A 26,181-nucleotide genomic window follows, 5' to 3' on the forward strand; every position below is an offset into this window, starting at 1 on the left:
TTTTTTTTTTTGACATCCTCTCCTTCAACAATTTAGAAAGAACCACCCAAACACTTCAAAGTAAGTTTAATGAATCAATTCAACTGAAAATAAAAAAAACTGCATCATGTTGTAGTTCATTACAGCTATTCTATCTACAGCATCATCCTGCTTTGTTCTAACTGTAAAACAGAAAAACCTCACAACCTCACCACATTGTAGCCTTCCAATACTTGAAGGGAGCATATAAACAGGAGGGGGAGCAGCTGTTTACGAGGGTGGACAGTGATAGGACAAGGAGGAATGATTTTAAAGTGAGACAGGAGAGATTTAGGTTAGATATTAGGAGGAAGTTTTTCACACAGAGGGTGGTGAGGCACTGGAACAGGTTGCCCAAGGAGGCTGTGGATGCCCCATCCCTGGAGGCATTCAAGGCCAGGCTGGATGTGGCTCTGGGCAGCCTGGTCTGGTGGTTGGTGACCCTGCACATAGCAGGGGGGTTGAAACTAGACGATTATTATGGTCCTTTTCAACCCAGGCCATTCTATGATACTACAATTTCTTTTCCACAATGTCCCATGAACATACAGAACTAACACCACTTCCTGCCAGTATAAGTGCATCATGGAATTAACATTATTTCATCGTGGAATTAGCATCCTTTGTTGGTATTCAGAGAGTGCAGTCTTTGTTCCACTGCTGTCACTGAGCTAGCTTATGGTTCTGGACTGCAATACAGATACGCATCTCTCCATCTACCGGTGACCATACCACCTCTACATTAAAGTAAAAATAACGTATACATTATGTATGATTCCTCTGTTCTATAAATACCAAACTATCACATACAAAGCTAAATCTTTCACAATAATTAGATTCAGCTAATTAAAAAGTATAAAGCAAAATTCACCCTCAGATTACTCATTCTTTTTTCATTCCACGTGAACAGTCCTTCTAACAACAGTACAACCCACCCACAGACTTCTGGAAGTGAGGTTCCAGTCATCCCACTAAATAATCAAGGCTGCATTTTTATGTGATTACCTGTGTGCATGTCTTTGTATTCTGCTCCGAAGTGCCTCCATTGGAAACCATAAACTGGTCCCAAGTCCCCCTCTTCTCTAGAGCAAAACCCCTGCTTATCCAGGAACTCACGTGATCCATTGGCATCCCAAATCTTTACACCCTTTGCAGAGAGCTCTTTAGCATTTGTAGAACCCTACAAAATACAGACAGTATGAAGTTTACCTTCTAATCCCAGAACAGAGAACACGATTTGACGCAGAAGCATTAAGCCTTGCTACTCAGCAATTTCTCCATTTTTAACATAAAAGATGGGCAGTCTGATTAATGTACTAGATGCTTTCTCGCACTTGGACAGAACAAATCTTTTAAGCACCTTACTAGACTTCTGAGGTGCCAAGCTGCAGTTGTTTAACTCAAAAAAATTACAGTCTCAAGGTCACCTGCTGTGTATCATTTCACATACACATCTACAGAGAACAAGATTTTACTCTTCAAATGGATAAAAGCAGACAAAGCATGGCCTAGACAATGTCTTTCCCAAGCCACCTCTAATGAAGTTAGTCTGAAAGTCCCTTTTGTTAACATGACAAAAATGAAAACATGACAAAATGAATAGAAAAGTTTCACTGAATTCTGCAGTGAGTGCCAATCAGCAAACTCAAAAATCCAGCATAACAAGTATTCTGTTTGGGGGAGTGCGCAGTCTTTTATCTTTGAAAAAAAGATACTTTAAAAATTATCTGTGTGAGTCCCCTTGTCTAGCAAACGGTTGTCTAGGTTTTCCCACATCAGCACATTGTTACAGCATTTCAAGGAACACTTGTACTGCAACATATTATCTACAGAATTTTAGTATTTTGAACTGCAGCAATTAGCCCTATTGGGTGTCATTTTTTGCTATTTAATAGCCTAGTGTTTACTTCAGTCTTACTGCACCTGTGGTTCCTCACTGTTTGCTTCTGTTCAAATCAATACAAGCTACCTATTGAAAAGCAAATCATTAAGATTGTTTGCAAATTACAATATTATTTCTCATGTAAACACTAATAAAAAGACTCCATTAGGCTTTTTAACTGCAGCAAAACAGCAAAAGCTCTCCCTGTACCAGACTGTTTCCCTTAAAAAGAAAGAGAAGAAAAAAATGTTCTGATTTGTAACAATGCAATAGTATTCACTGAAATACATGGAATGTTTTGAAAACAACAGTCTTGTACACATGGGCTGTTCTGCTATTCCAACAGAAGCACCTGCATTCACACCAAATTCCTTAGCCCATTTCACACCAGTACATCAGACTGATGCCATTCTCAGGCCTACTATTGATAGACCCATCCAGATACAGCACCTTGATAAACCACAGCAGCTCCTCCAGCACTCCTTTCCAGAACACTCTCTTTGTTGTCAGCAGTGGGAACTGATCTGAAAAACAGTTACAAGGTGTCAGAGATGATCAACGATTTGTTGGGATGAAAACAGATAATCCTAGGGGTTAGAAGGAACATGTGGAGATCACCTATTCCAACCCCCAATTAAAGGTTCCCTACAGTAGATTATACAGGAAAGCACCCAGGTTGGGTTTGAATACCTCCAGAGAAGGAGACTCTATAGCCCCCCTGGGCAGCCTGTTCCAGTGCTATCAACCTCAGACTAATGCATATTTTTCTTATGTTCAGATGGAACTTCCTGTGTTCCACTTTGTGCCTACTGCCCCTTGTTTTGTCACCAGGCACTGCTTACAAGAGCCTGATCCCATCTGCCCAAATAACTGACGTTTTTCCACACACAGAAGGCAATGCCCCTGTCTGACACTGAGGTTTGCTGTTGGGAAAGGACGTGTCATGCTCTTACTGGGACCAAGGCTGACAGGCACACTGCAGTGCTGGATGGAGGTGAGGACCTACACGTGGGCAGCACACAGGGCTGCAGAGGTATTCGCAACGGGAAGCAGAGCCTTAAGGTAAAATTATAAGAATCTATCGCACTGACGGCTCTTCCTGCACTGACGTCCCCTGCTTACTTTATCACGAGATGAGAGCAGCGGGGCCGGGCCCCAGACCCACAACCACCGCCTGCTCCTTCCCGCAATGCAGAAAACATCGCGGGGGACGCCGAGCCGGCCCCGCTCCATGCAGCCCTGCTGCGGGGCGGCAGAAGATGGCGGCCGAGCCCCGGGACGAGAAGTCGGCCCCCGCAGAGAACGGGGGCGAGCACCGGAGGGACTGAGCTGCGGGCAGCTCCCGGGGCAGCCTGCAGCCCGGAAGGACCGCGGGGTCCCAGAGGTGCCGACCTCTCAGACTGTACCCGCGCCTGCATGCCGAAGACGGAGATGGTGCCGGTGCCCGTGCGGTCCTCCTTCGGTGGCCGTGCTGCAGGATGTGCCGGACCTGCTGCAAGTACTGGGGCTCGCCGCCCTCCAGGCTGCTCGACGACTCCTCCGCGGCCGGCATGGCGGGCAGGAGTCGGCCCCGAGCGGTCCGCCCGTCTCCGCCGAGCCCGCCAAAACCCTTCCTTCCCGCGCAGAGGCACTCAGGGGCGGGCTGCCGCCTCCCTCTCCTCTCCACCCCCTCCGGGAGGCACCGTACGCGCCGCCTTCTGCTCAGGGCAGGACCGCGGCCGCCCGTTGTCTGCTCCTTATTGCGTTAGGCGAGGTGTGAGGGCTGCGAGGGCGTTGGGGTAGTATAGCGGCGGCAAGGATTGTATTAACATTTATAAAGATGCTAACATCGTGCATCTCATACGTTTAGCTAAACACTTCCTTGGCACACAGAGGACTCACAAAGCCTACACTCAGAGCTTGTGACAGCCCATCTTCCTAAAAATACCTGCCTGAAGTGAATGTAAGTTGGGCTAAGGACAGTGCAAGCAAAAATGGAAGAAAACATATCCGGTTCTCTCGCGAGGCTGACATTTTCAGACAGCAAATGCAGCTGTGAAGAAGGGGGTTCTGAGATAAGTATGGAAGAATCTAGCTTCCACTTGGCTGCCTGACCAATCAAGAGATTCTGAATGTTGCTTCATCAGTCACACAGTCACAGAATCACAGGGGTTGGAAGGGATCATCCAGTCCAAGCCTCTGCTAAAGCAGGTTCCCCACAGTAGGGTGCACAGGAAAGCATCCAGGGGGGCCTTGAATATCTCCAGAGAAGGAGACTTCACAGCCTCCCTGGGCAGCCTGTTCCAGTGCTTCACCCACAAAGTAAATAGGTCCTTCTTCATGTTTTTATGGAACTTCCTGTGCTCCAGTCTGTGCCCATTGCCCCTTGTCCTGTCACTGCACATCACTGACAAGAGCCTGGCCCCATTCACTTGACTCCCACCCATTAGATATTTATAAACTGTGATGAGGTTCCTCTCTGCCTTCTCTTCTTCAGGCTAAGCATCCCCAGGTCTCTCTCAGCCTTTCCTCATAAGGCAGATGATTCAGGCCCCTCATCATCTTTGTAGCCCTCCCCTGGGCCCTCTTCAGAAGTTTCCTGTCTTGAACTGAGGATCCCAGGCCCCACTCAAGTTGGCCTACAGTGTCACTCCTCTTGGGCTGCAAACCTTTTATGCTGTACCTTCTCTCTAAGGGCAACACTCAGTGCTGGCTGTCGTTGAGTTTCACCTTGCCAGTATCCGCTCCTCTCCCCTGTTTTTCAGCATAGTTTTGTGTTCTGAATGTTGCCTTCTGCACAGCTCCTGATACAGCGTCATCTGAAGATTTTCGAGGTATATTCTCTCTGTTGGCCAAAACAGACCAGTTCTTCTCTGAATATTTCTTCATAATAGTAGATCTTAGTAGTTAAGCGGTTGAGGTACACATCTCTCAGATAGACCGACTTTCTAATAACTGGTGTGATTCCAGGAGTTACGGCTACTTAATCTCTCAAGATTAGCGTTCTGTAATATAAAAGAAGTTGAAGGAACAGGAACTGTAGGCTAGAAAATGTTAATTTTTCCATAGTGTAGATGGGAAAATGTATCATTTTCACTACTTAAAACAATTAAATTGCCATTTCCCTTTTGTCTCCTGTGTGGCTTTATACATTTTGAGATGCATACATTTTATTTTGCAAAGATACAGTTGGAAATGGTGAATGTAAATGCGTGCAAAAATGTTCAATCACAGCCAATAAAACCAAAACACCTAGAGCTTTGCTTCTGAGAGTTGTATCTGTTCTTAGTGAATATAATTTGCAAATACCATGCAAGCTAAAGACAACAATGTAGGAAAAGACAAACATCTTTTCTGATAAAGGGTTCCCTGTTAATTATGGTTCCAAAGGCAAACTACAAGTAAAAAGTGCTAAAGGCAGAAAACTTACTCATTTATGCATATTCAGAAAAGTCATTTAATGTGTGTTACAAACATCAAAAGCAACTGGAAGAAGAAATGGGGCATTTTCATTGGAAAATAATATGCTATATGCATATGGTAATCTGGTTGTTTCAGGCTTAGCTGAATATGTAGTATCTTTAGGGAACAATTTTGAAAAGGCTTAAAAATTTGCCTGAATTTAAGTATGCAAATAGGAGTTATTTGCATGTTTACAGCTAATTATTTCCTTAAATCTTTGCATAACCGGAGCCATACATGATTCCTCAAAGATCACCTAATATACAACATAAACAACATTTTATTTAAATAAATGTCTCTCAAAGTGGGCTTGAATTTGTATTTCAATTAAAAGATTGCTACAGTCATCAGTTGCTAGCTCATATGTCACGGTATTTATTAAGCAAAATTTTATTTATATGCAACTATTTTAACTGTAGTCATTTAACAAATAGCTGAACATTGAGTTTAGGAGTATTTCACCTAAGGAGAGTACACGGATTTCAGGGATTGAGATTTCCCACATCTTCATTCCTAGGAGAAAAGAAAATAAATGATTATTTTTTATATTTTTTGATAGAAAGATTTGGAAAAATCTGTGTATGGGGAATGTACAAATATCCTGCTGTGAAAACATGTATGACACATAAGAAAGACTGAAAAAAAATTTTCTCTCTTTTTCCCTTCCTGTAGATCTTCCTCTTTTCTTGTGGAGTTCCTATTCTTTCCTTTTGTCATGCTTCCACATATCCCGAATCTGTTGCACAAACAGAATAAAAATGGTACTGCGATTTGGAAATAAGTGCTACCACCTTTTCTCAGGCATGAGAAGGCTATACAAGTTGTGTTGCACTAGAGATTGAGGCTGAAAATCATAATCACACTAAGGAAATTTACATTGCCATCATTAGACCATGAAGTTTAGCCTTACATTACCTGAAAGAGTATATGCTATCTATTACTGAGTATAAATTAGAGAGAATTTTGAAGGAAAACAGTATATAAATGATGCTGAGCATTTCATTTTATATGCCTATAACTATTGGAAAATATGCATTTTGAGTAATAATACACATATAATTTCACCAACATAAACCTAAATCAGAGTTCATGGTGAGGCTTATCATATTCTGTCTAAATTCTGTAGGCCACCTCAGCCTCTCTGATGGAAGAGATTTTTCTCATCTGTTGAAAAATTGTGAATCTCTCATCAAAAGAATGACAAAAAATGACAAGAATATCCTCTAGAAGAACTGTTTGTGAGCATTGGAGTCCACCAGAGCTGCACATCTTGGAGACTTCCCTGGGACTTTGTGGCTAGCCCCATGGCAGTGTGGTATCAGTAGCAACATGATGCCACTTAAAAACTCTGCTACCTTTCCTGGAGTTTCTCCATGAGATTAGAGAATATGAAGTTTGTTCATTCTTGCAGCCTGTTTCTTCCCTACCCAATCTCTTAAGAATGGAGAGGGATCTCCATGAGCCCTTCCTACAAAAATATTTAGGAGGCCATGGGAAAGATCTTTCTGTGAACACTCCTGCAAGTCAAACTGCAGATTCTGTTAGCAGTGTTAACACTGTTACTCTGAGCAGAGCACTGATAATGTGAAAATTGTATGTCAAAACAGCTCTTTCAAATCATGATGTTGATTCAACATTGTAGCCCATTTTTTTGTCAAAAATAACATGGAACATGCTATTAAACACAACCTAAAATTAAAGAAGAAAAAAGATGAGCAGTGGTAATTCCATTTTATACTTGATTAATGAATGCAAAGACATGGTGTCTGATGACAAAGCTCTGGATTGTGGTTGCGAGGCAATTCTTTTCTGATGGAATATTTCTCATTAAATTACCTCATCCCAGATGTTACTTAAAGATTGAGGGTTTTCACAGTTAAATAAGTGAAGTCTTTTAATATCATAATGTCGGTGTTTTGCAGGCTAGAACACTTAGCATTTATTTTTGTTTTCTGTAACACTTGTGTTTGTCTTTCAATCAAAGCGTTGTTTCCAAAGAGACAGTCTTGAATATAGCATGACAGAATCCTGTTCCAACTAATGTTTATTGCAATGTAAATGTCTCTTATGAAGAGCTGCATTCTTTGCGAAGCAAGAGAAAAGATGAACTTACCACTTAAAAATTCTGCTTATATAGTTGCAGTGCTTTTCCAGCTATGTATTCGATGAATTCAGCACTCTTTGGGTCTAAGTGGGGAGGAACTTTAATGGTGAAAGTAGGTGAAGTCAAAATATTCACATCTACCACAGTTTCATTTGTACCAGAAGCATCTCCAGGTACCACCTTGAATAGAGCAAATCAGTACTTTAGCACTACAAATAGCTGTGTGCTTTCAGTTTTCTTTATGGTTACTTTCATAATTAATAAGGGAAAATTAAATAGAAAAATATTTTAATCTTGTCTACCTTCTTTAATTACTTTCTTGTGAAAAGACAGTGGATGCCTCGAATTTATGCCAAAGCCTATTGTAAGTGGTGGGAAGATGTGATACGGCACTGCAAGATTATGTTTAAGAACTGTGAGTTAATATTTAAACCACAAACTACATTTATAAAGAACTTCTGATCACTTACTGAAAACCTGTGTGTGAGTTGTTCTCACTGATTTCAAGAGGAGGTTTGCTTGATTGAAGTTACACATTCCTATGTGTTTTTCTAAGCCAGACTTAGTTCTGTAGCTTTATTTTCCTGAGCAGATAGCTTAGACTTGGTTGGGAAAATGTGCTTAAATATTGCCTATTCCCTTGTTCCTGATCTTGTGTTTTGTTTTGCTTTGTAGATTTTCATAAAGGTCTTGTAGTAATAGTAGTACACACTGGATTTCTGAGTTGAAAGGGAGAACAGAATTTGTCCCTGGCCCAGTAAAATCAATTTAATTTACTTTGGATGTCTTCATGTGTGTGAGATGTATATAATCATGATGTATTTCAAGTCATATTGACAGCTGCTGCTTATGATATGCAGCTTCCACTGCAATAACCTGCATAGCATTTGCTTTCTTTGAGCTTTGTGATATATAGGTACAGACACAGACACGTAGCTATATATTCAGTGATCCAGTAAGGATGCATTGCTGGCTAGTACAGTGACATTTATCCAGGAAGGTAATTGCAGGCCTGTCAAAGCTGCTAGTGTCAATTTACTCTTCTCAGCTATGATTTAGGTTAGCCTGTCAGCCATCCACCTGACTAAAAGGATTTAGAGGAAAATAGTTTCTAATCTCTGGAGATTCAGCTCACCGAAGGATTATTAAACTCATTGAAGGATTATTAATACATTATTAATGTATATTCAAGATGAGATGAGTAGGGACTGTATCTTGTAAAAACAAAACTTACATGTATATGAACATTCACAATCCTCAAGAACACACTTATGAGCAAGGTTTAGATGGAAGACAGTACTGTGCAATAGATCCCCTTAGTAGGTAACCCTTACCTTGACTATATTGAAAATATTTTCTGGTCCGATGGTCATATTGGATAACTCAGACACCCACCCAAATCTTTCTTTCATTTTGTTCAGCAAGTAGGAAGTGTCTTCTGTGTGATGCTGAACCATCTGGAGAATCTGCTCGTACTGCTCACCAGAGAGATTAACCAGCTTAAAGGCTTCATCAAACTTCATATGCAGTTCAGGAACATTTGGGCAATCTGTTTGAAAACACCAGCCAGTGAAGTTTATTGGAAAACAAGGTGTCTTGTACTTGCTCTTCTCTATATGAAGTACAGAAACATAGGAAAACTACAAAAAAGGTCTAGAAATGGGGCATGTTTTTGAGTTCATGTTTAAACTATGCTAAACAAAACAAACAAATTCTTGCTGACCTATTTTGGTAGGTTTAGTTTAGGCTTACAATGACTGAATGGATTAATTATCCTATTTGCTGTATTACAACTTGCTAAGTTCTTTAAGGTTTGTACCATGTTGCTTGGCAATAGATCTTCAAGCATGCTAAAGAATCATAGAATAGCTTGGGTTGGAAGGGATGCCACCCACTAAATCGGGCACTAAATCAGGTTGCCCATGGCCCCACACAACCTGGCCTTGAACACCTCCAGGGATGGGAGGCCCACAACCTCCCTGGGCAGCCTGTTTCTGCATCTCACCACCCTCTCAGTGAAAATTTTCCTCCTGAGATCTAATGTCAATTTCCCCTCTTTCAGTTTAAAACCATTCCCCTTTGTCCTACACTGTTATGTGTAATACACAACAGTGGACAAAAAGATATTTTTAGTGAGTTGGAAATGGTCCAACACTCTTTCCAAAATGTCACTGAATGATTAACATCTGCCACACTGGAGATATTCTGATATCTGGGTTTAAGCATTTTCTGTGACTTTTATGACATAAATAACTCTGGATAAGCCATAATGTTATGCTACAGCAGGAGTCCTGAGAGTATTTCTAGGTATTGCAGTCTGAATTTTTTCCAGCTGCCCATGTTGTCTGCAGCATCAGGAATGTTGACTTCTCCTTGCTTCTGCACCAGGCAGGATCAATTGCTGCCTCACCTCTTGCTCTGCTGGAGAATGGCAACTTTAACAATGTCCATAGGTATTTTGTTATAGAGTACACAACTTTGGATCTCCATCAGTATGTTAACAACTGAGTTATACTGACACTGTGTGGAGACAGCAGGGAAAGGTAATTGAAATCTTCTGGACGTTTTGAATTTATAATCACACTAAAAAGTCTGTGACTGAATGTTAATTCCAAAAATACGGAAAGAGCACAGTAGAAGGTGACAGACTGAAGGTGTACAAACCAATGGCCAACACGCTGCAGAAATACATCAGGAAACATCTATTTACCATGCAAAAGATTGTCTTGACATTTCTGACATCTCTCATGAAACTGTGTGCATCCAGAGGAATTCTCTCGAAGCTCTTTGCACAGAGTCCTTTGACGTCCTGACACAATTTTTGAGAACATGCCACCCCTGTCAGAACCTAGGATGAAATTACAGTATTTTTAGACTGTCATTAAGTTGAACATCCTGACAAATACATGTTTGTAACTTAATATATGTGCCAAGCAAAATATAGGAGTTAAACTTCCAAAAGTAGAGGCTGGGAGAAGATGCAAACCATATTTTCTTTCAAAAAAATTCATGTCACTGTATAATTCCTTTATAAATGGTAGCGTATTCCCTGGTGACAGCCAATTATTTTTTATTTCTATTTTTATTAATAAGATAGGAAACATAAAGCTTTTTGCATTCTAAATGTTGACTGAGGGTTGTTTCCCCCACTGAGAATTATCACCTGATACTAAAGTTATTTTGTTGGTTACTGGAAAATCACTTGGCTGGTTTGTATGTGACTGGTACATGACATTGCTGCAGGAGCTTTAGGCAAGGCTTGCAGCTGTCAGGCAAGGGCAGGGATATCTCACAGAATTTTTAGAGTTGGAGACATGTCAGTATGATATGATATACAAGTCTTCCTGACAAATGCTGATATCAGACCTATCAGTCAACCTTTTGAAAACCTGCATCTGCTATGAATTCAAGAGCTCCTGAGAAATTTCTGCAGACACTGAGAGTAATGCCATGAAAATCAGACTGTGTAGGACACCCAAGTCACACTGCAATATTTCTATGAGTTTTCTAGGTGATTTTTACCTTTTAATTTAACCAGTGAATTTATGCTTAACCCATGCCAAGTAAGCCCCCGGAGTTCCCATACCGCATGTAGAATTAATGCACCACAGACTGAGCCACTAGCCCTGGGTTAGCTGTCCTGAGAGGTTTGATGTCATTGACAGTGCAGTTGATTTTTATTTCCAACACTTGCCTTTGGCTTGCTCTGGCAAATCTCTTCTATTATCTTTGTATTCATCGAATACTTCAGTAATCACCTCACTGACACCTTCAAACACTGTCTTGCTGAAATCAAAGACTGTCTGCAGGAAGGCCGGTATACCCCAGTCTTTCTGTAAGCCGTCATTTCTGGTAGTGGCCTCGGGTAAAGCAGGCATGCTGGGGGATTCACTCAAATCCAGATCAGACATGAAATATGTTTGAAAAGATTGGTCAAATTCTTTTTGCATCTGTTTGAAAAACGTGAAACTTCTGTCAAACATTGAGCCCATGTCTGATAACAGTTGGCTAAATAAATCTTCCATTTTTACTAGTTGAGTATCCTCTTTCTCAGGCTTTTCATTAATCTGGATGTCTTTTCCTTGATCTTCATGAAAAGGGAAAATAAGTGGAGGTATTTTCCTCAAAAAATCTTCAACCTGCATATAAGAAAGAGATCAGCTGCTTGACAGTTTATAGAATCACAGAGTCATGGAATCACAGAATCAAAGAATCATAGAATCATAGCATCATAAAATGGCTTGGATTGGAAGGGACCTTAGGGATCATGAATCTCCAACACCCCTGCCACAGGCAGGGCCTCCAACCTCCATATCTAATACTAGACAAGGCTGCCCAGGGCCCCATCCAACCTGCACTTGAACACCTCCAGGGACATCCACAGCCTCTCTGGGCACCTCACCACTCTCTTGGTAAAGAACTTCCCCCTGACATCCAACCTAAATCTTCCCTCCCTCAACTTAAAACTGTTTCCCCTTGTCTTGTTATTATCTACCCTTGTAAAGAGTTGATTCCCCTCCTGTTCGTAGATACTGAAAAGTACTGAAAGGCTGCAATGAGGTCACCCCTCAGCCTCCTCTTCTCCAGGCTGAACAAGCCCAGCTCCCTCAGCCTTATCAGTTTTTCTTCTCTCAGAGAAGTAGTTCTAAACTTTTTTTCAAATACCTCTAGAAACAACGGACTCTTTCAATAACCAGAATCACAGCATATTCTCCAAAGTAATTTAAGATGCTAGTGAAAGTTCATTTAGTCTAAATCATTAGATACAAATCTGATCTGGAGAAAAATTGGTTCAGTCTGTTGTGGCTCAAAGTTAGTACCGGCTTCTGGGTTTTATCCAACAAACAGTTTGGACTTTATCTTGGAAACTTTTCTGTGGTAGTTTTGTGTCATGTAGAGAACAGAGGGCAATTGTTCCCACCGTGACCTATAAACGCCCTTGTGTCTCACCAATGGCCAAGTGCTCAAATTCCTCTGCAAACCGAAACCCATTAAAAGCAATAAAACAGTGTCTCTGAGTCCATGATTTGATGATGGAAGAGACTGAACAACAGTTCAACTCTGGGAAGTTCCTGTTCCCTACACCTCAGCTGCTCATCCCTGCTCCATGCTGTGACACAGTGCCTTTGACTGAGCAGGTGCAGTGCTGTGTGGAGCCGTGCTTTATGGCATTAGAAAGCCAGTAAGGGTTAAGAAACACTGTGCCAAATGCATGTGTACATGAATACCTGTACATTGAGCTCACAGAGGAAGTTATCAATAGTGTCAAAAAAAGTAACAGTTAAATATTTAACAATAATGTACCAGTCAGGAAAGCATACTTTCTAGTAGAACTGGGGAAATCTCCTCTGCTAATGGTTTCCTCTGTTGAAATCAGTGAAACATTTTAAAGCCATCTTGTTACTTGTAGAATAGAGATAAAATAATATAAATATAGAAAAGTATGATGTGTAAGTAGGTGATTCCCCTCCCTGATAAGTATTCCTAACTGAATCTACAGTTCTAACTCTGCTGATTTTCTTGTGGAACATAAACAATCTATGCATTATTTTTTGCAAAAAGCTATTGAGCATTGTAGTGCAATTCCCACTGTGAGATACATCGCTGTATATCTGGTGAGACTGCACAGGAGGGGAATGATCAGTGTCCACGGTGCCACAACAGGGTGCCCCAGAACTTGTCTTAGCTCTGTGGTCAATGAATGTAATTTACTATAGTCTGTGCCTTGTAACTCTGCATTTCCAGACCTTCCAAATTAAATCAGTTTTAGTAAGTTGATGTCACTGACAGAGCTGGCCACTGAGAAAATAAGCCGTGCTCTCTCTAAAACCGGTGGGTAAATTCAAGAACACTTGCCAGATACAAAATTTCTTCTTACCTTGCTTCTAAATGTTGATAAACTATGTCTGCAAGTCGTATAAAATCGCATGCAGGTGCTTTCTAAGCAAGATTCACATTCATCCCATAGATTTTTCAAAGATACTCGGCATTGTCTTTCTTCTTCTTCTAATCTTTCCTTTACTTCATCCATAAGTCGCAAGGCTTCCTGAATAAGAAAAAAGATTCTGCTGATTGCAGTTTTCAGGTTAATATTGTGAATGTTAATTCCAGAGCTGATTGCTCATTTTTGTTATTTAATCCTTCACTACTGGGATAGGATGTTTTCTCAGCGGCAATCACATATGGAGGAACTGAAAATTGAAAAGCTTTTCCTTATGGAATCTTCCTGATGTTGTTCTCTCAACAATACAGTCAGCCTACATAACCAAACAGATCTCTACGGCTTACCTGGATTTTTGAGGCTGTGAAAAAATCATGAGGCTTTCTGTGCAAAAAGCATTCAAGTTCTCACAAGGTCAGGAGTTAACGCAAGTCTTTTATCTCCACTCTAAGTATTCATCTGTTCCCCAAACAGTCCTTTTTGTTACTCTGCTCTGTTCTGCAAGGGCCTGTGATACTTCACAAAGCTAGGTCCTTGCCATACATAAATTCCTCTTCTAATGTAAAAGCATTCAAAAGTACATAGCTCCATCTTTTGGGGATTATTCTAATGGAAAGACTGTAGGGAGGGGATTTCTTCCCTCTGCTGCAGAAGCATAAGTAACAATTGCAACAAGCATTTTAGAATAGATTGGACAACGGAAAGACAGAAAACTTTTTAGTAAAAGTAGATTGCACATCATTAATTTCTTTCTTCCAGTGCAATATATTTTAACACTTTACGTTTCCAAACAATATTCCAAGTTGTTCCCAAGCATGGAGAAACCTTTTAATTCATCAGTTGTATTCCTTTCTGGCAGTATTCATTAGGAGAAAAGTCTCACAGAAAAGAAAACTTCAGTCAGAATGCTCTTGGTAGTTGGTAATTGCGATATTCATGGTCTGTGTTTAATTATTTCTGATCTTTCTAAATATACTTATTCAGTGTTTCATAAACTCTTACTGTGGGGATAAGTTCTGGGTAAATGAACTCCTGCAGCAAGAACCAACAACAGACTGGATAATGGGAGTGTACCGGTGTTCCTAAAGTTAACAAGTTACCATGTGCTTTTTGATTTGATAATATGAACAGTTTAAACTAATCTCCAAGCTGGGCCAAGATGGAATTTTCCTCTAAGTTCACTGGAACTAATAGTCAGTGCAGACTGAAAGCTTCAGTCAGAACTGGAGCCTTAGATTGCCATGTTCCTGCAAACACGCAAGATCTTTCTTAAGAAATTGCAAAAAGTAAAACAATGTTCACTTTTTCAGAAATGTGAATCAAGGCTAGAAAAGGGTGTCTGTTGGCCCAGCTCCTGCTTCAGGGACAAAGGCAGTGAGAACTTTTATAAAGCTGCTGTAAGATTTTTCTTCTGCTAGGGAGGGAAAACAGAAGCTGGGATTTCCCATTACTCCTGGCTTTGCTATGTGACTGCTCCTCAGAGAGTACATACAGTATGGTTTTCATTCTTCCCAGAAAAAGGGAGACTCCAAGGGAGTCTACACATACTCTACCTCTTCAAGAAGGTGCACTAAAATCTATGTACAACCTGCTTCATCTTGGATTAAAAATAGGTGCAACTTTAAGAACAAGCAAACAAACAAACAAATGAAAACAGATGCACTTGTTACCTGTTTTTCTTCACTGCTCTTCTTCAAAGTTTTCATCAGATCTATGTGCTTATCTTCATTTCTTTCCATCATAATTTTCATGTGCTTAATACCAATCAAAGCTTTCTTTACCTCTTCATCTACATATTTCTCCCCAACTTCAGACAAAGCTAAAAAAGCCAAATTACATAGTGAGTTAATCCAATTTTAATACTAGCAAAAATGGCCATTCTCTAATGACAAAGTGAAACAGCTTTATGTTTCCCTACAACTGCAGAGCCAACTCATGGGATAGTGAATGCTGAATAACAGAGCCAAGACAATTTCTATCAGATAAGAATCTGGCCCAGAGCCGTGTTCAGTGATCAGCTGTGTGTAGCTCAGACTGTGTATTTGGCTATCCCATTTCTGATCTGTGAACCCCAGAATAGTTGAGATTGGAAGGCAACCCTGGAGAACACCAAGTTCAACTCCTTGCTCAGAGAAGGGTTGATGAGAGCAGGGTCAAGGAGAGCAGGATGCTCAGGGCCTCAGCCTGGGTTTTGGGAATCTCCTAGGATTGCTCATCAGTTTCTTGGTGACATAACATATATAGTTATTCTTAATCTGAAATCGATCAGAGACAGTTTCACATAACATTTTGAAAATATGGATTACAGGAATCTTCAACCCACTTTCCTAAAATATAATCTCTAGACTTCCTGTGAGATAATGGCTGTAGAGTTTTGGTGAAAGGCAGGTTGGTCTTTACATTGGACCTTGAGTCTCTGCCTGAGTGCAAATCTTTTATTTGTTCTCTTTGCAAAAGTGCTGTGAATATTACTGGGGATATAAAAACAACTAAAGTGCACATTACTTGCATGCACACATGTCATTCATGTCTTCTGCTTTAGCCTTCTTCCTCTCTCCTAGCATTTTATTTGTCACAGAAATATTTTTAAAATACATTGAAGCTAAGGAATATTTCATGGCTGGTCCTCCTGGGATTCTGACCTACACAGTAAAGCCATGCTTCAAGGTGAGTATATGCATAACAGCTGTTTTTTTTCTTTCTTAAGTCATTCTGCTGCAGTTATTTTTAATAACTACATTTTACAGCTAAGTATAATAAAATGTAAATCAATTGGTTTAATTGTTAGGTTTGATTTATACTCTAATGATTTATGATGGAGCAAATAACCTATTAAAACGTTGTAAAGAGTTTCTGTAAGGGAGGCTCTGTTAATCCCTCTGGTTTCTCATTTCAGATGTTATCTCCCAGTCAGACATGTGGACACTTTGCTTCCACAAAAGTCAGCCCAGACTTAAAAACAGAACCTCTTGACTCCAATGAGCGTGGAAGGCAAAGCAAATCAGAGCAAGCCTCAGTGGAGACCTGGGCCTGAAGGCTTGCAGCACACCCCTGCATACTTACTCTTCAGGTTTTCCCGGAGATTCATTTCCTCCTGCCTGGTCGGTGCACACTGGTGACCATTCAGCCATAGCAAGTATATTATAAATAACCAAGTGGACTTCATGTTCTTTCTGTTAAAGAAGCAAGTGGAAACAGTTAAATGTAAGCATCTTTATGGTGCTCAAATGCCTAGGTGCAGTTTTTACTAAGTATAATACAATCCTGTTATTTTTTCCCTAACTATAACTTCTGAGATCTATAACATGCTCTTAAATGATACTCCTAGCGAAAACACATGAGTAAGAAGCTGACCTCATTCATTATGTTTCTATTAATAGATTAATTCTAAATAGATTCATTCTACTGAGTTTACGCAGCAGTGTAATAGAACCAGGACACAGATAAATAAAACTGCAGGCTTATAGAGCTCAGCCTTTCTCTTTCCTACTTTTCAAAACATGCTAAGTACTGTAATAAAATCCTTTTACTCTTTTTATCATTATTTCATGTTACGAGCGTTTCCGTGCTAAACTCTGCTGCCAGATTTAAAAAGGGAAATTTCTAAAATGTTGTTCCTATCCGTATCTCCAAATATGCATTGTCCTTCAGGATAATACTTAACATAGCAAAGGCAGTAATAGACGTGCTAAGATACTGGCAATTAGATCAGTTTTAAAAATAAACACATCAGAAATTAAAAGAAACTCCTGCAAAATAAGGGGAAGAAATGCCATTTATTTTATTTCCCTCCCAGAAACAGTTTAATGAGAAAGATTTGTTTTTTAGGAACCGTTCAACTACACTTTATAGTTTTCATCTCATTGAGTGAACACAGTGTTTAAGTTCCTTTTTGCTAGCCAGTGCAGCCTTCTTGAAGATGCATATAGCAGCTGCAAATGCATACGTAAATTAAAAGCCTGCATTTATTTATAGCCTGGATTTACTTATTTAGTCACTTGCACATTGCAAACTTACATCTATAGTGAAAGATTGATCTACTTTGCAAAAGAACACAAATCCCTTACAAGAGATAAGTAAAAAAACCAACATATTTACCATTAATACTGAAACACCTCTTCTGCAAAATTGCTGCCCGCGTCGGGAAGGGCTGGGGCTGTGCTCTGATCTAATTGCTGGGAGTGACAGGGATTTTGCCATGTTCGACTTATCTGATGACAAGGTATTTAATCCTATTAGTGGTACATTCTGTCATTAGGCTGGGGCGTATTTGTGCGTATGGGACTTCACGCTCAGATGTGTGAGTAAAGCCACTAGGGGGAGCGTTGGATAGAATTACGTAATGAAACGCTGTATCTTGGTAGTCTTTTCGTCTTTTCAGGTCTTTCATCATCTTGCCTTTTACCTTAGGAGGCATCTGCAGCTTATGTTCTTAGTGAAAATATCACAATTAGTTTGGCTAAAAATAGCTTCCAACTTTTAACCTTCAGTGTAGTTTATTTTGCTATGAGAAACATTGGATTATGGAAAGGCCTTCTTCATATAACTTCTGAAGGTACAGAAATCAAAAGAATTGGGAAACCTAGATGCAGGCTGTCAGGCGAGTAGACTCAGAAATAAGATAAGCAATTTTTGGCGTTCTGTACATCATCAAACTTGCTCACGTTTTGGGGTTTTGCCCTTCAGTGATTTTCTTCAGATAATCCGTGTGTGTGAAATATGTTTGGGACCTGACTTGCACAAAGTCTTAGGTATTTTGAAATGAAATACTTAAGTACTAGCAGATGCTTGATATAAAATATGCACAAGTATTGTTACCAGGTTATATCCCACCTGTGATGTTTACCAATATTACCCCATTAAAGCAAAAGAGTAGACAGGGAATGTAGATGCCTACAGCTCATGCACTGTAACATCAGTTTTAAAATAACCCCCCTTTTTAAAATTTACCTCAAAGTTCATAAGAGTCAGTTGATGACTGATGATCAAGATCCAACATGATTAGTTCTTCTTGGTCAGGAGGTGTATCAGGAAGAGTAGATGACCAATTAGCACTTAACGGAAACTGGAAGTCCTCAACTTGCATTACAAATTCCAATTGGAGCTATTGGAATTTGTCTCATTTTCTGAAAATGACGGAGGGGAGGGGAATAAATATGAATTTATGGTTCACTGAAATGCTGCTGAATACTTGAGCAAGATTCATTAGTACACAAAATCTTTCAAGATCCCTTTTGTGACAATACCCAAAGAAACTTAGGAAATTTCAACCTGAGGACAAAATTATCCATAGCTAGTATGCCTGATAAAGTTAATCCTGAACTTAAATTTAGCCTTTGAAATGCACTTTGGAACTTAACACTGTTCTTTAAATGTAATTGCAAGTAGTGATCACTCTGGAAATCTTTTCTGTTTCATTTCAATTTTGACCTTAATTAAGCAGACGTCTCAAAAAAAAGAAAAAGAAAAAGAAATTAGGTTACATATCAAATATCCACTTCATTTTCTTTTAATGTTTTAATTCGAATTTGCAATGACTCGTCATGAATATCTGCAATTTTAATGTTAGCTGAAGTATTCAGCTGTTTCCTCTTAACATTTTATTTTCCTCTAAATTTTAATGGATCAATAACCCATACTGTGCCATTTCACCACATTATGATACAGACATGTTTGTTTTTTCACAATCAGATGATTTTCACAAGCAGATGATTCAGTGCTCACTGCTGTGGTTGCAGATTATGAGGGAGCCTTGTAACAGCTCTTATACAGAAGACAATCTGAAGGAGCTCTTATGAGCAAATGATAGAAAGTGTGTTTCTCTCCTCCCAACTATTATTCCAGTACTCTAGTATTTTTATTGAAATTAATATGTATACACTGGAAAAAATAAGAAAATAACTTGAGAATGGACTTCAGGAAAAACTGGCTTTTTGCAAGACACTGATAAATTCAAACTGAATAATTGTAGTGATTCACATAGACACTAAACTTGAACCTAATTGAACTCTAGAAATGGAAATTGTAGCTGATTTCTGGAGTTTCCTTCTGTCCTACTGGATGACCTCCACAAATGTATAACATTTTTTACAATGTACAGTGACTTCTCCCTTTTTTGTTGATCCATTCCACCTGGCAGGATTAAGAATCAAGAAATATGTTGAAATGGAATTTCCTGTGTTGTACTTCAGCTGTAGGGTTTCGTTCCAGTTATATATTTATACAATTATTTGCTGTTTGGAAGAGTTGTTTTCTACTATGTCTGAGACAGGCCAGTCATATAACAATCAGACTGAGAATATGTGGATGCACTTACAGACTCTATGAGTCATGCAAAGTGCTTAATCTCTTGATACTTTTATGAAATAGTCTCCAGTTGTACAAAATCTTAGCTAGTTTTGTTTGTAAGCACACCACTAGTTCCACTGCTTTCCACTGAAATTAAATCTTAATGGAGGCCTATTGTCTAATTATGTGGCTAATCTAAAGCAGGCTCAAAACTTTGTTAAAAGTTGGTATGGTTTTTGAGGCTATAGAAATTCAAAATTTTGTTTTGTTTTGTTTTGTTTTGTTTTTAATCCTTTCTAGCACTTCAGGAGCTCTCAAGTGGTTTCTATTTCCCTGTGTATTTCAGAGGTGATTGGAGTCATCCTTCAGTTTGTACTCAATCTGCCTTTGAGCTTTACCTGAGTAGCCAAAATTAGGATAAAAGGCCTGGAGAGAGAGGCAGATCCTGAGATGCAGTCATGCTCAGGCTCTGCACTGTGCTCAAAAAAACATGAAACCAGTTGAAGGCATGAAATCAGTGTGCCTAGCTTGGTGAATCATGTTAAGCCATGGATATCCAAACTGTTGGCTTGCCTGGGCCATACTGAGTGAAGAGGTTTTGTCTTGGGCCACATATATATATGCCACTCCAAAAGAAATGCCTCCCATTTATTTCCATGGAAACAACAAAAGATACAAAGAGCACAATAACACCGGTTGAACAGATTCTCAGCTATCAAACATTATTTTCTAACATAGTCATCACCATTAGCTATGTATTTTTGCCAGCAATGAATAAGAGACTGCATGGTGCACTTGTAAAAATCTGTACCAGCGGATGTGGTACCAGCACTGTTGCTGTTATCACTGCTGAAACGCACTACCCATGCCTCACCATGCTCACATCCACTTGTTGAACTCCATGAACACTCAGTAAGCACTGATGAATGTCAGTAGGTGCCACTTCTTCATCATGGAGGAATTCAATGACATGCCTTTGCTTCATACGCACCTCCATGTCAGACCCCATTCTGTCAGACTGCCCCTCTGCTGCCATCTGTCACACAGCAACAACATCTAATGGAAGGCTGGCGGGAAGGTTCAACCTCTACTGCCATAACACCAACATCTGCCCCTAAAACTGTGGGCAAACATCATAAAGTGGGAGACATTACTTTCTGATCAACTCTCAATAAACATACAATAAGGTTAATGTATAGAAGGTAATAAGACTTACTTTAATTTTAATGCTTTTTATTAAAACATATACAAATGAGAGAAACAAAACCATAAAACTTGTGAGATACGTGACCTTGTTTTTGTGAAACTAACACATCAGTCTAGTTCAATGGCAGTGATTGCAATCCGCAGTGAGATCTCAAGGTGTTCATCAGAGATTTCTGATGAAATTTTACTCTTTCTGTTACTCTTCATCCTTGATTCGCAAATGTACATACTGCCAAAAAGTGGTTATGTGAACAAGGTACGGCTGTGAAGTGAGCAGTATTTCTTTCTGGCAAGAGGGGGCTCGTAGAAGTCTGGTAGAGAGACATGGTCACATTTTCTTTTAAGTTGTATCTGACTGCAACCCTGTACATTCAATGTGAAAATTAGCAGGTAATGTATTTATGTCAACTGAAAATGGAGTCACAAATAAACCAAACAACTTGCTTATTTTTTTGGCAATCTTAAAACTTATTCTCAAATTTCTTAATCAAAATGTAAGGCATGGCTGCATCTTTTTTGCTGTTCACAGGGCTGTATTTAGCCAATGTATCAAAGCTCATAACCTTACTGGCTACGACTTGGGCTGGCGCTGCACCACGCCCCGTGCCCTGGTTTCAGCACAGAAGGGGCTCACAGCGCACCAGGATTTGGTTGGTGTTGAGGGCTGGGCTGCTCGGCGGGAAGAGCTGCCGCCATGATGGCGTGAGGCAGGGGCGGCCACCCTGCCAGCTGGGCTGCGCTGCATGTGGGCCGCAGGTTGGACATGGCTGCACTTCAATATGTCTTTATTTGGAACTGCTAAGCTACAGCTTTTGAGATCAGAGAAATCATCCTCACAGTTTTTAATGTGCTTTAAAATCATAGAACCATAGAATATCCTGATTTGGAAGGACTCATAAGGATCATGGAGTCCAACTCCTGGCTCCATACAGGAGGCAAAATCCAACACCCAAAATCCAAACTCAGCGTCTGACAGTGTCCAAATATTCCTTGAATGCATGAGTCTCTTGGGATTTCCCTTTGGTTGCCTATCCTTGGTCACTCAGGAAGACTATTAGGTGCGGAAAAATCTTCCACTTTGCTACTGATTTCTTTCCCAGGCCCTCCAGGACTTTGACACAAAGCTCCAAATGCCAGCAGTAAAGTGCCATCTGTTGTTCACAGAGGTATGCAAAGTTTCTTAATGTCTTATCCGAAGATACTACACAGAAAGAAGGGATCTATTGTGCCAACAAAGTTGTAACAAGATACTGAACACCACATTTGGAGAGACAAACCTATGGGGTAACAGGATTTAAATACTTTTAAGGAACAGAGAATGAAAGCTTTAGGACTGAATGTAAGACAGTATGAAGCTGAAACCTAAAAATTATATGGTTGTCTTTAGAATTTGTGCGTGGGATATCAGTTAACTATTGAACTTGGAGTAGCACTATTACTGATGTTATGTTATCAGCAGGAGATATTAAAGTCAGTGCAAAGATAACAAAATGAGTTAGAAACAATTTATTATAAAGCTGTGAAGCAAATCTGCATGGTACAGTTACACAAACAGATTTCAGGAAGCATTTAATATGAAAATGCTGAAGTTTTCAACCAGATGTTTTGCAAGGATTTAGTTTCAAGCTTCCCTAGGAACATTAAAACAAAAAAGTTTTATTGCATGCAGACATGTAATATATCAGCTTTCATCCTGCAACTGAAAAGAGCAAGGTTCCTTGTGCGTTTTCATCTGGTTTGCTTAAGCATCTTTGTCATTCAACTCTGTATCAGCCAGTTAAAGAGTGGTTGCTTGTTGGAAACTACTCTGGATTTTAATGATATTAAGATGACTGAATAATCAGTGAATAGTTTGTGAGGTGCTTAAAAACGCTTGACGATGCTGCTAACTGCCCCAATCTGCTGGTTTCCTGAAAAGATTATTGAAGGCATTCACAGAATGGCCTTTATAATAATAATCAGTGAAGAATGTGGATGTTGCTTTGGTGAGAAACAATCCTTTGGCTGGAAACTTAACTTTTTGCTTCTGCTGCATCTAAAGGGGAGCCTGCTAAAGTGCCTGAGAGATCAGAAGACCAAAGAGGGATATCTGAAGATAAAAGTTCCACAATACAGTCAGTAATAAGGCAAACACAGCCTCCTTATTTGCAGTAGCACAGAAATGGAGGAAGTAAATCTGGAATGCTTCCAGGAGCTTTTTCATCATTACAGATATTAGAAACAATTTTTAAGAAGAGCTTTGCTGCAATTAGAATTAATGACTTCATGCTCCTAAGAGTTCTTGCTTAATTGTCACTGCATGTGTTTTTACAGCTGTCTTTTTATATAACTAGTACACTGCCCCATGCAGCTGCCTCAGTACTCACAACTTTTAAAGATCTACAAAGAAACAACAACATCAGTTACAGAGACCTGACAAATGGGAGGAGAATAAAAAAGAAACACTGAGTTCTGAGCAAATGAGAATTAGCAGTGAGACAAAAAAGGCAGGGAAGGAAATGGAGGTAAGACATGAAAAACCAAAACATCAGGGAAGACACTGAAGAGAACAGTCTCTCTAATTGCAAATACATGAAATTAATTACATTTCCATATCCCCTACCAACAAATAAGTATTTGCAATTAGTGGAAATGAAGCCCATGAAAATGCACATGTGACATAACAGGACAAACACACAAACCTTGAAATACTTTCTCTGTTATTTTCTTCTCTGTTATGAAACCATTCAGGCAAATATGAGGATTTGCCTGAGCTTCAACTTTCTTAATACTTTTGCAGGTGCTGTGAAATAGTAAGTGCTAGAAAAAGAATACGGGACTTATCAGTCTGGATTTGAGTACGTAAGGTGTGCACTTCAGCCAGCAGTTTTTTTCTGAGCTGAGATTCAGCTGATCTGCTGTAGACCTTTTCCTCAGAATTAGATGAGTCACATTTTGGAAGACCTTGTTTTTGTCCCGAGTGGAAAGTGGACAGTTAGTAGCAGACTAATCTAAACGTAGGTCTCTAAAACTGGGACAGATTAATCTAATTGATAGGACATGCAGCTTAAACTTGACCTGGTTTGTCTGTAAGTCTTTGCCAGTGATATCCTGTTCTATATTAAGAACAGGATTGCCAGCAGGCCAAGGAAGTTGATCTTTGACCCCTAAATGTGTCACTAGTGAGGCCACATCTGGAATGCAGGGTCCAGTTCTGGGTTTGTCAGTACAAGAGACATGGAGTCCCTGGAGTAAGTCCAGTGCAGGGCCATAAAGATTATTAAGGGACAGGAGCATCTTCTATATGAAGAGAGGTCAGGAGAACTGGGGCTCCTCAACCTGGAGAAGGCTGATAGGGATCCTATTATAGATAAATACCTGATGGGAGAGAATGCAGATAAAAGAGCAAGACTCAGTGAGCCAGTGACAGAACAAGAGGCATTGGGCATAAAGTAAACACATGAAATGCAATCTGAGTGGAAGAAAACAGGTTTTTTTACCATGAGGGCAGTCAAATACTGAAAGAGGTTACCCAGAGAGGCTGTGGTGTCTACATCTGTGAAGGCATTTGAAATCTGATGGGATATGGTCATGGGCAACCAGCTCTAAGTGGTCTTACTTGAGCAGAGTTTGGACCAGATAATCTCAAGAGGTCCCTTCCAACCTCAGCTATTCTCTCATTTCCTGTTTATATTTGTATAATACAAGCCAAAATTGGATTTATAGTCTGCTACGTGTAACTTCTGGCATGCATGGATCTGAGCACTCACACTTAGAGCATAATGATGTTAGCAATTATTTCAAGCTGTACAAATTCCTGTCTACCATTTCCTAGCACCATCTGAGGTTAGATGAGATGGCATTTCCATATCTAAGCCATCATCTTTTTTAAAGCTTGAATCAAAGTGTTAAAGTCATAAAAGATAAAGGAAAGCTCATTTTGAGCATAACCTAACTCAGTAATTTACTTCAGGATTAGACCATAACAACTGAAAGTCTTGCTAGATTTTCACTTAGGTTTTGGGTCAGATACATTTATTAGTATCCAGCATGGTATCAGATGTCCTAATTTCTTGACAATGGCTAGTAGTGATTCCTGATGCAGTTCCTGAGGCGGCTGATATAATCTACCCAGACTTCTGCAAGGCCTTTGGCATGGTCTCCCACTGCATCCTTATCGCTGAATTGGAGAGATATGGATTTAAGCGTGGACTATTCAGTGGATAAGGAATTGGTTGGAAGGCCAGGGGGTTGTGGTCAATGGCTCTATGTCCAGGTGGAGGCTGGTGGCAGGTGTTGTCCCCCAGGACTCTGTGCTGGGACCAGTACTCTTTGACATCTTTATTGATTACGTAGATGATGGAATTGAGCACGTACAGCAAGTTTGCTGACAACATCAAGCTGACTGGTGTGGTTGATACAGCAAAAAGAAAAAAAAAAAAATGCTGTCCAGAGAGTTTAGCACCTGGGTTGACATAATTCCAGATATGTATACAGATGGGGAGAAGAAATCCTTGAGAGTAGCTCTGCTGAGAAGGACTTAGGGGTCCTGGTAGATGAAAAACTTAACATGAGCCAGCAGTGTGCACTTTCAGCCCAAAAGGCCAATGGTATCCTGGATTCCATCAGAAGAGGGATGGCCAGCAGGAGCAAAGAGGTGATTGTTCCCGTGTGCACTTGTGAGATTCCAGCTGGAGTACTGTGTCCAAGTCTGGAACCCCCAACACAAAAAAGATGTGGAGCTTTTGGAGAAGGTCCAGCAGAGGGCCACAAAGATGATCCAAGGGCTGAAGTACTCCTCCTATGAGGACAGACTGAAGGAATTGGTCTTGTTCAGCTTGGAAAACAGAAGGCTGAAGAGAGATTTCATTGTGGTCTTCCAATATTTAATGGGAATTTATAAATGGGAAAATCAACTTTTGATGCGGGCAGGTAGTGATAAGACAAAGGGAAATGGTTTTAAACTGAAGGAAGGAAAATTAAGATTGGATGTCAGGGGAAAGTTATTTACTGAGAGAGTGGTGAGGTGCTGGGACATGTTGCCCAGAGAGCTTGTGGATGCCCTATCCCTGGAAGTGTTTAGGGCCAGCTTGCATGGGGTCCTGGGCAATCTGTTCTAGCAGCTTGCAATCCTGCCTGTCGTGGGGGCTTTGGAACTTGATGATCCTTGAGGTCCCTTCCAACCCAAGCCATTCTATGATTCTATGATTCTATGATTCTATGATTCTATGATTCTATGATTCTATGATTCTATGATTCTATGATTCTATGATTCTATGATTCTATGATTCTATGATTCTATGTTTTTACTTTATTTCCTAT

The 26,181-nt window shown here is 40.0% G+C and overlaps 2 protein-coding genes across 2 annotated transcripts in view; both read right to left on the reverse strand.

Moving 5' to 3' along the window:
* Positions 1-3,541, reverse strand: part of TYMS (thymidylate synthetase) — an 8,822-nt gene extending 5,281 nt beyond the window's left edge. The window contains 5 exon segments of the mRNA XM_010708811.3: positions 1,024-1,198; positions 2,351-2,424; positions 3,293-3,305; positions 3,307-3,365; positions 3,368-3,541. Coding sequence (XP_010707113.1) covers positions 1,024-1,198; positions 2,351-2,424; positions 3,293-3,305; positions 3,307-3,365; positions 3,368-3,452 — 406 coding nt within the window. The 5' untranslated portion in view covers positions 3,453-3,541.
* Positions 3,542-4,397: 856 nt separating this feature from the next.
* On the reverse strand, positions 4,398-16,670 carry CLUL1 (clusterin like 1). The gene is made up of 8 exons (XM_019613959.2): positions 16,450-16,670; positions 15,057-15,205; positions 13,324-13,491; positions 11,140-11,584; positions 10,156-10,293; positions 8,780-8,994; positions 7,455-7,625; positions 4,398-5,854 (listed from the first exon to the last, which is right to left on the reverse strand). The coding sequence occupies exons 1-7, from the start codon at positions 16,550-16,552 to the stop codon at positions 7,458-7,460; spliced, it is 1,386 nt and encodes a 461-aa protein (XP_019469504.1). The 5' UTR covers positions 16,553-16,670; the 3' UTR covers positions 4,398-5,854; positions 7,455-7,457.
* Between the last annotated feature and the right edge of the window lie 9,511 nt (positions 16,671-26,181).

Source organism: Meleagris gallopavo, chromosome 3 (assembly GCF_000146605.3).
Source record: "Meleagris gallopavo isolate NT-WF06-2002-E0010 breed Aviagen turkey brand Nicholas breeding stock chromosome 3, Turkey_5.1, whole genome shotgun sequence".
Taxonomy (NCBI): Eukaryota; Metazoa; Chordata; class Aves; order Galliformes; family Phasianidae; genus Meleagris; species Meleagris gallopavo.

Coding starts and splice junctions, on each gene's coding strand:
- CLUL1 (XM_019613959.2), bottom strand. CDS start 16,552: ATGAAGTCCACTTGGTTATTTATAATATACTTGCTATGGCTGAATGGT. Junction 13,492..15,056: donor AGAGCAGTGAAGAAAAACAG/GTAACAAGTGCA, acceptor TTTCTTATTCAG/GAAGCCTTGCGACTTATGGA. Junction 7,626..8,779: donor ATATTTTCAATATAGTCAAG/GTAAGGGTTACC, acceptor GCTCTATTCAAG/GTGGTACCTGGAGATGCTTC.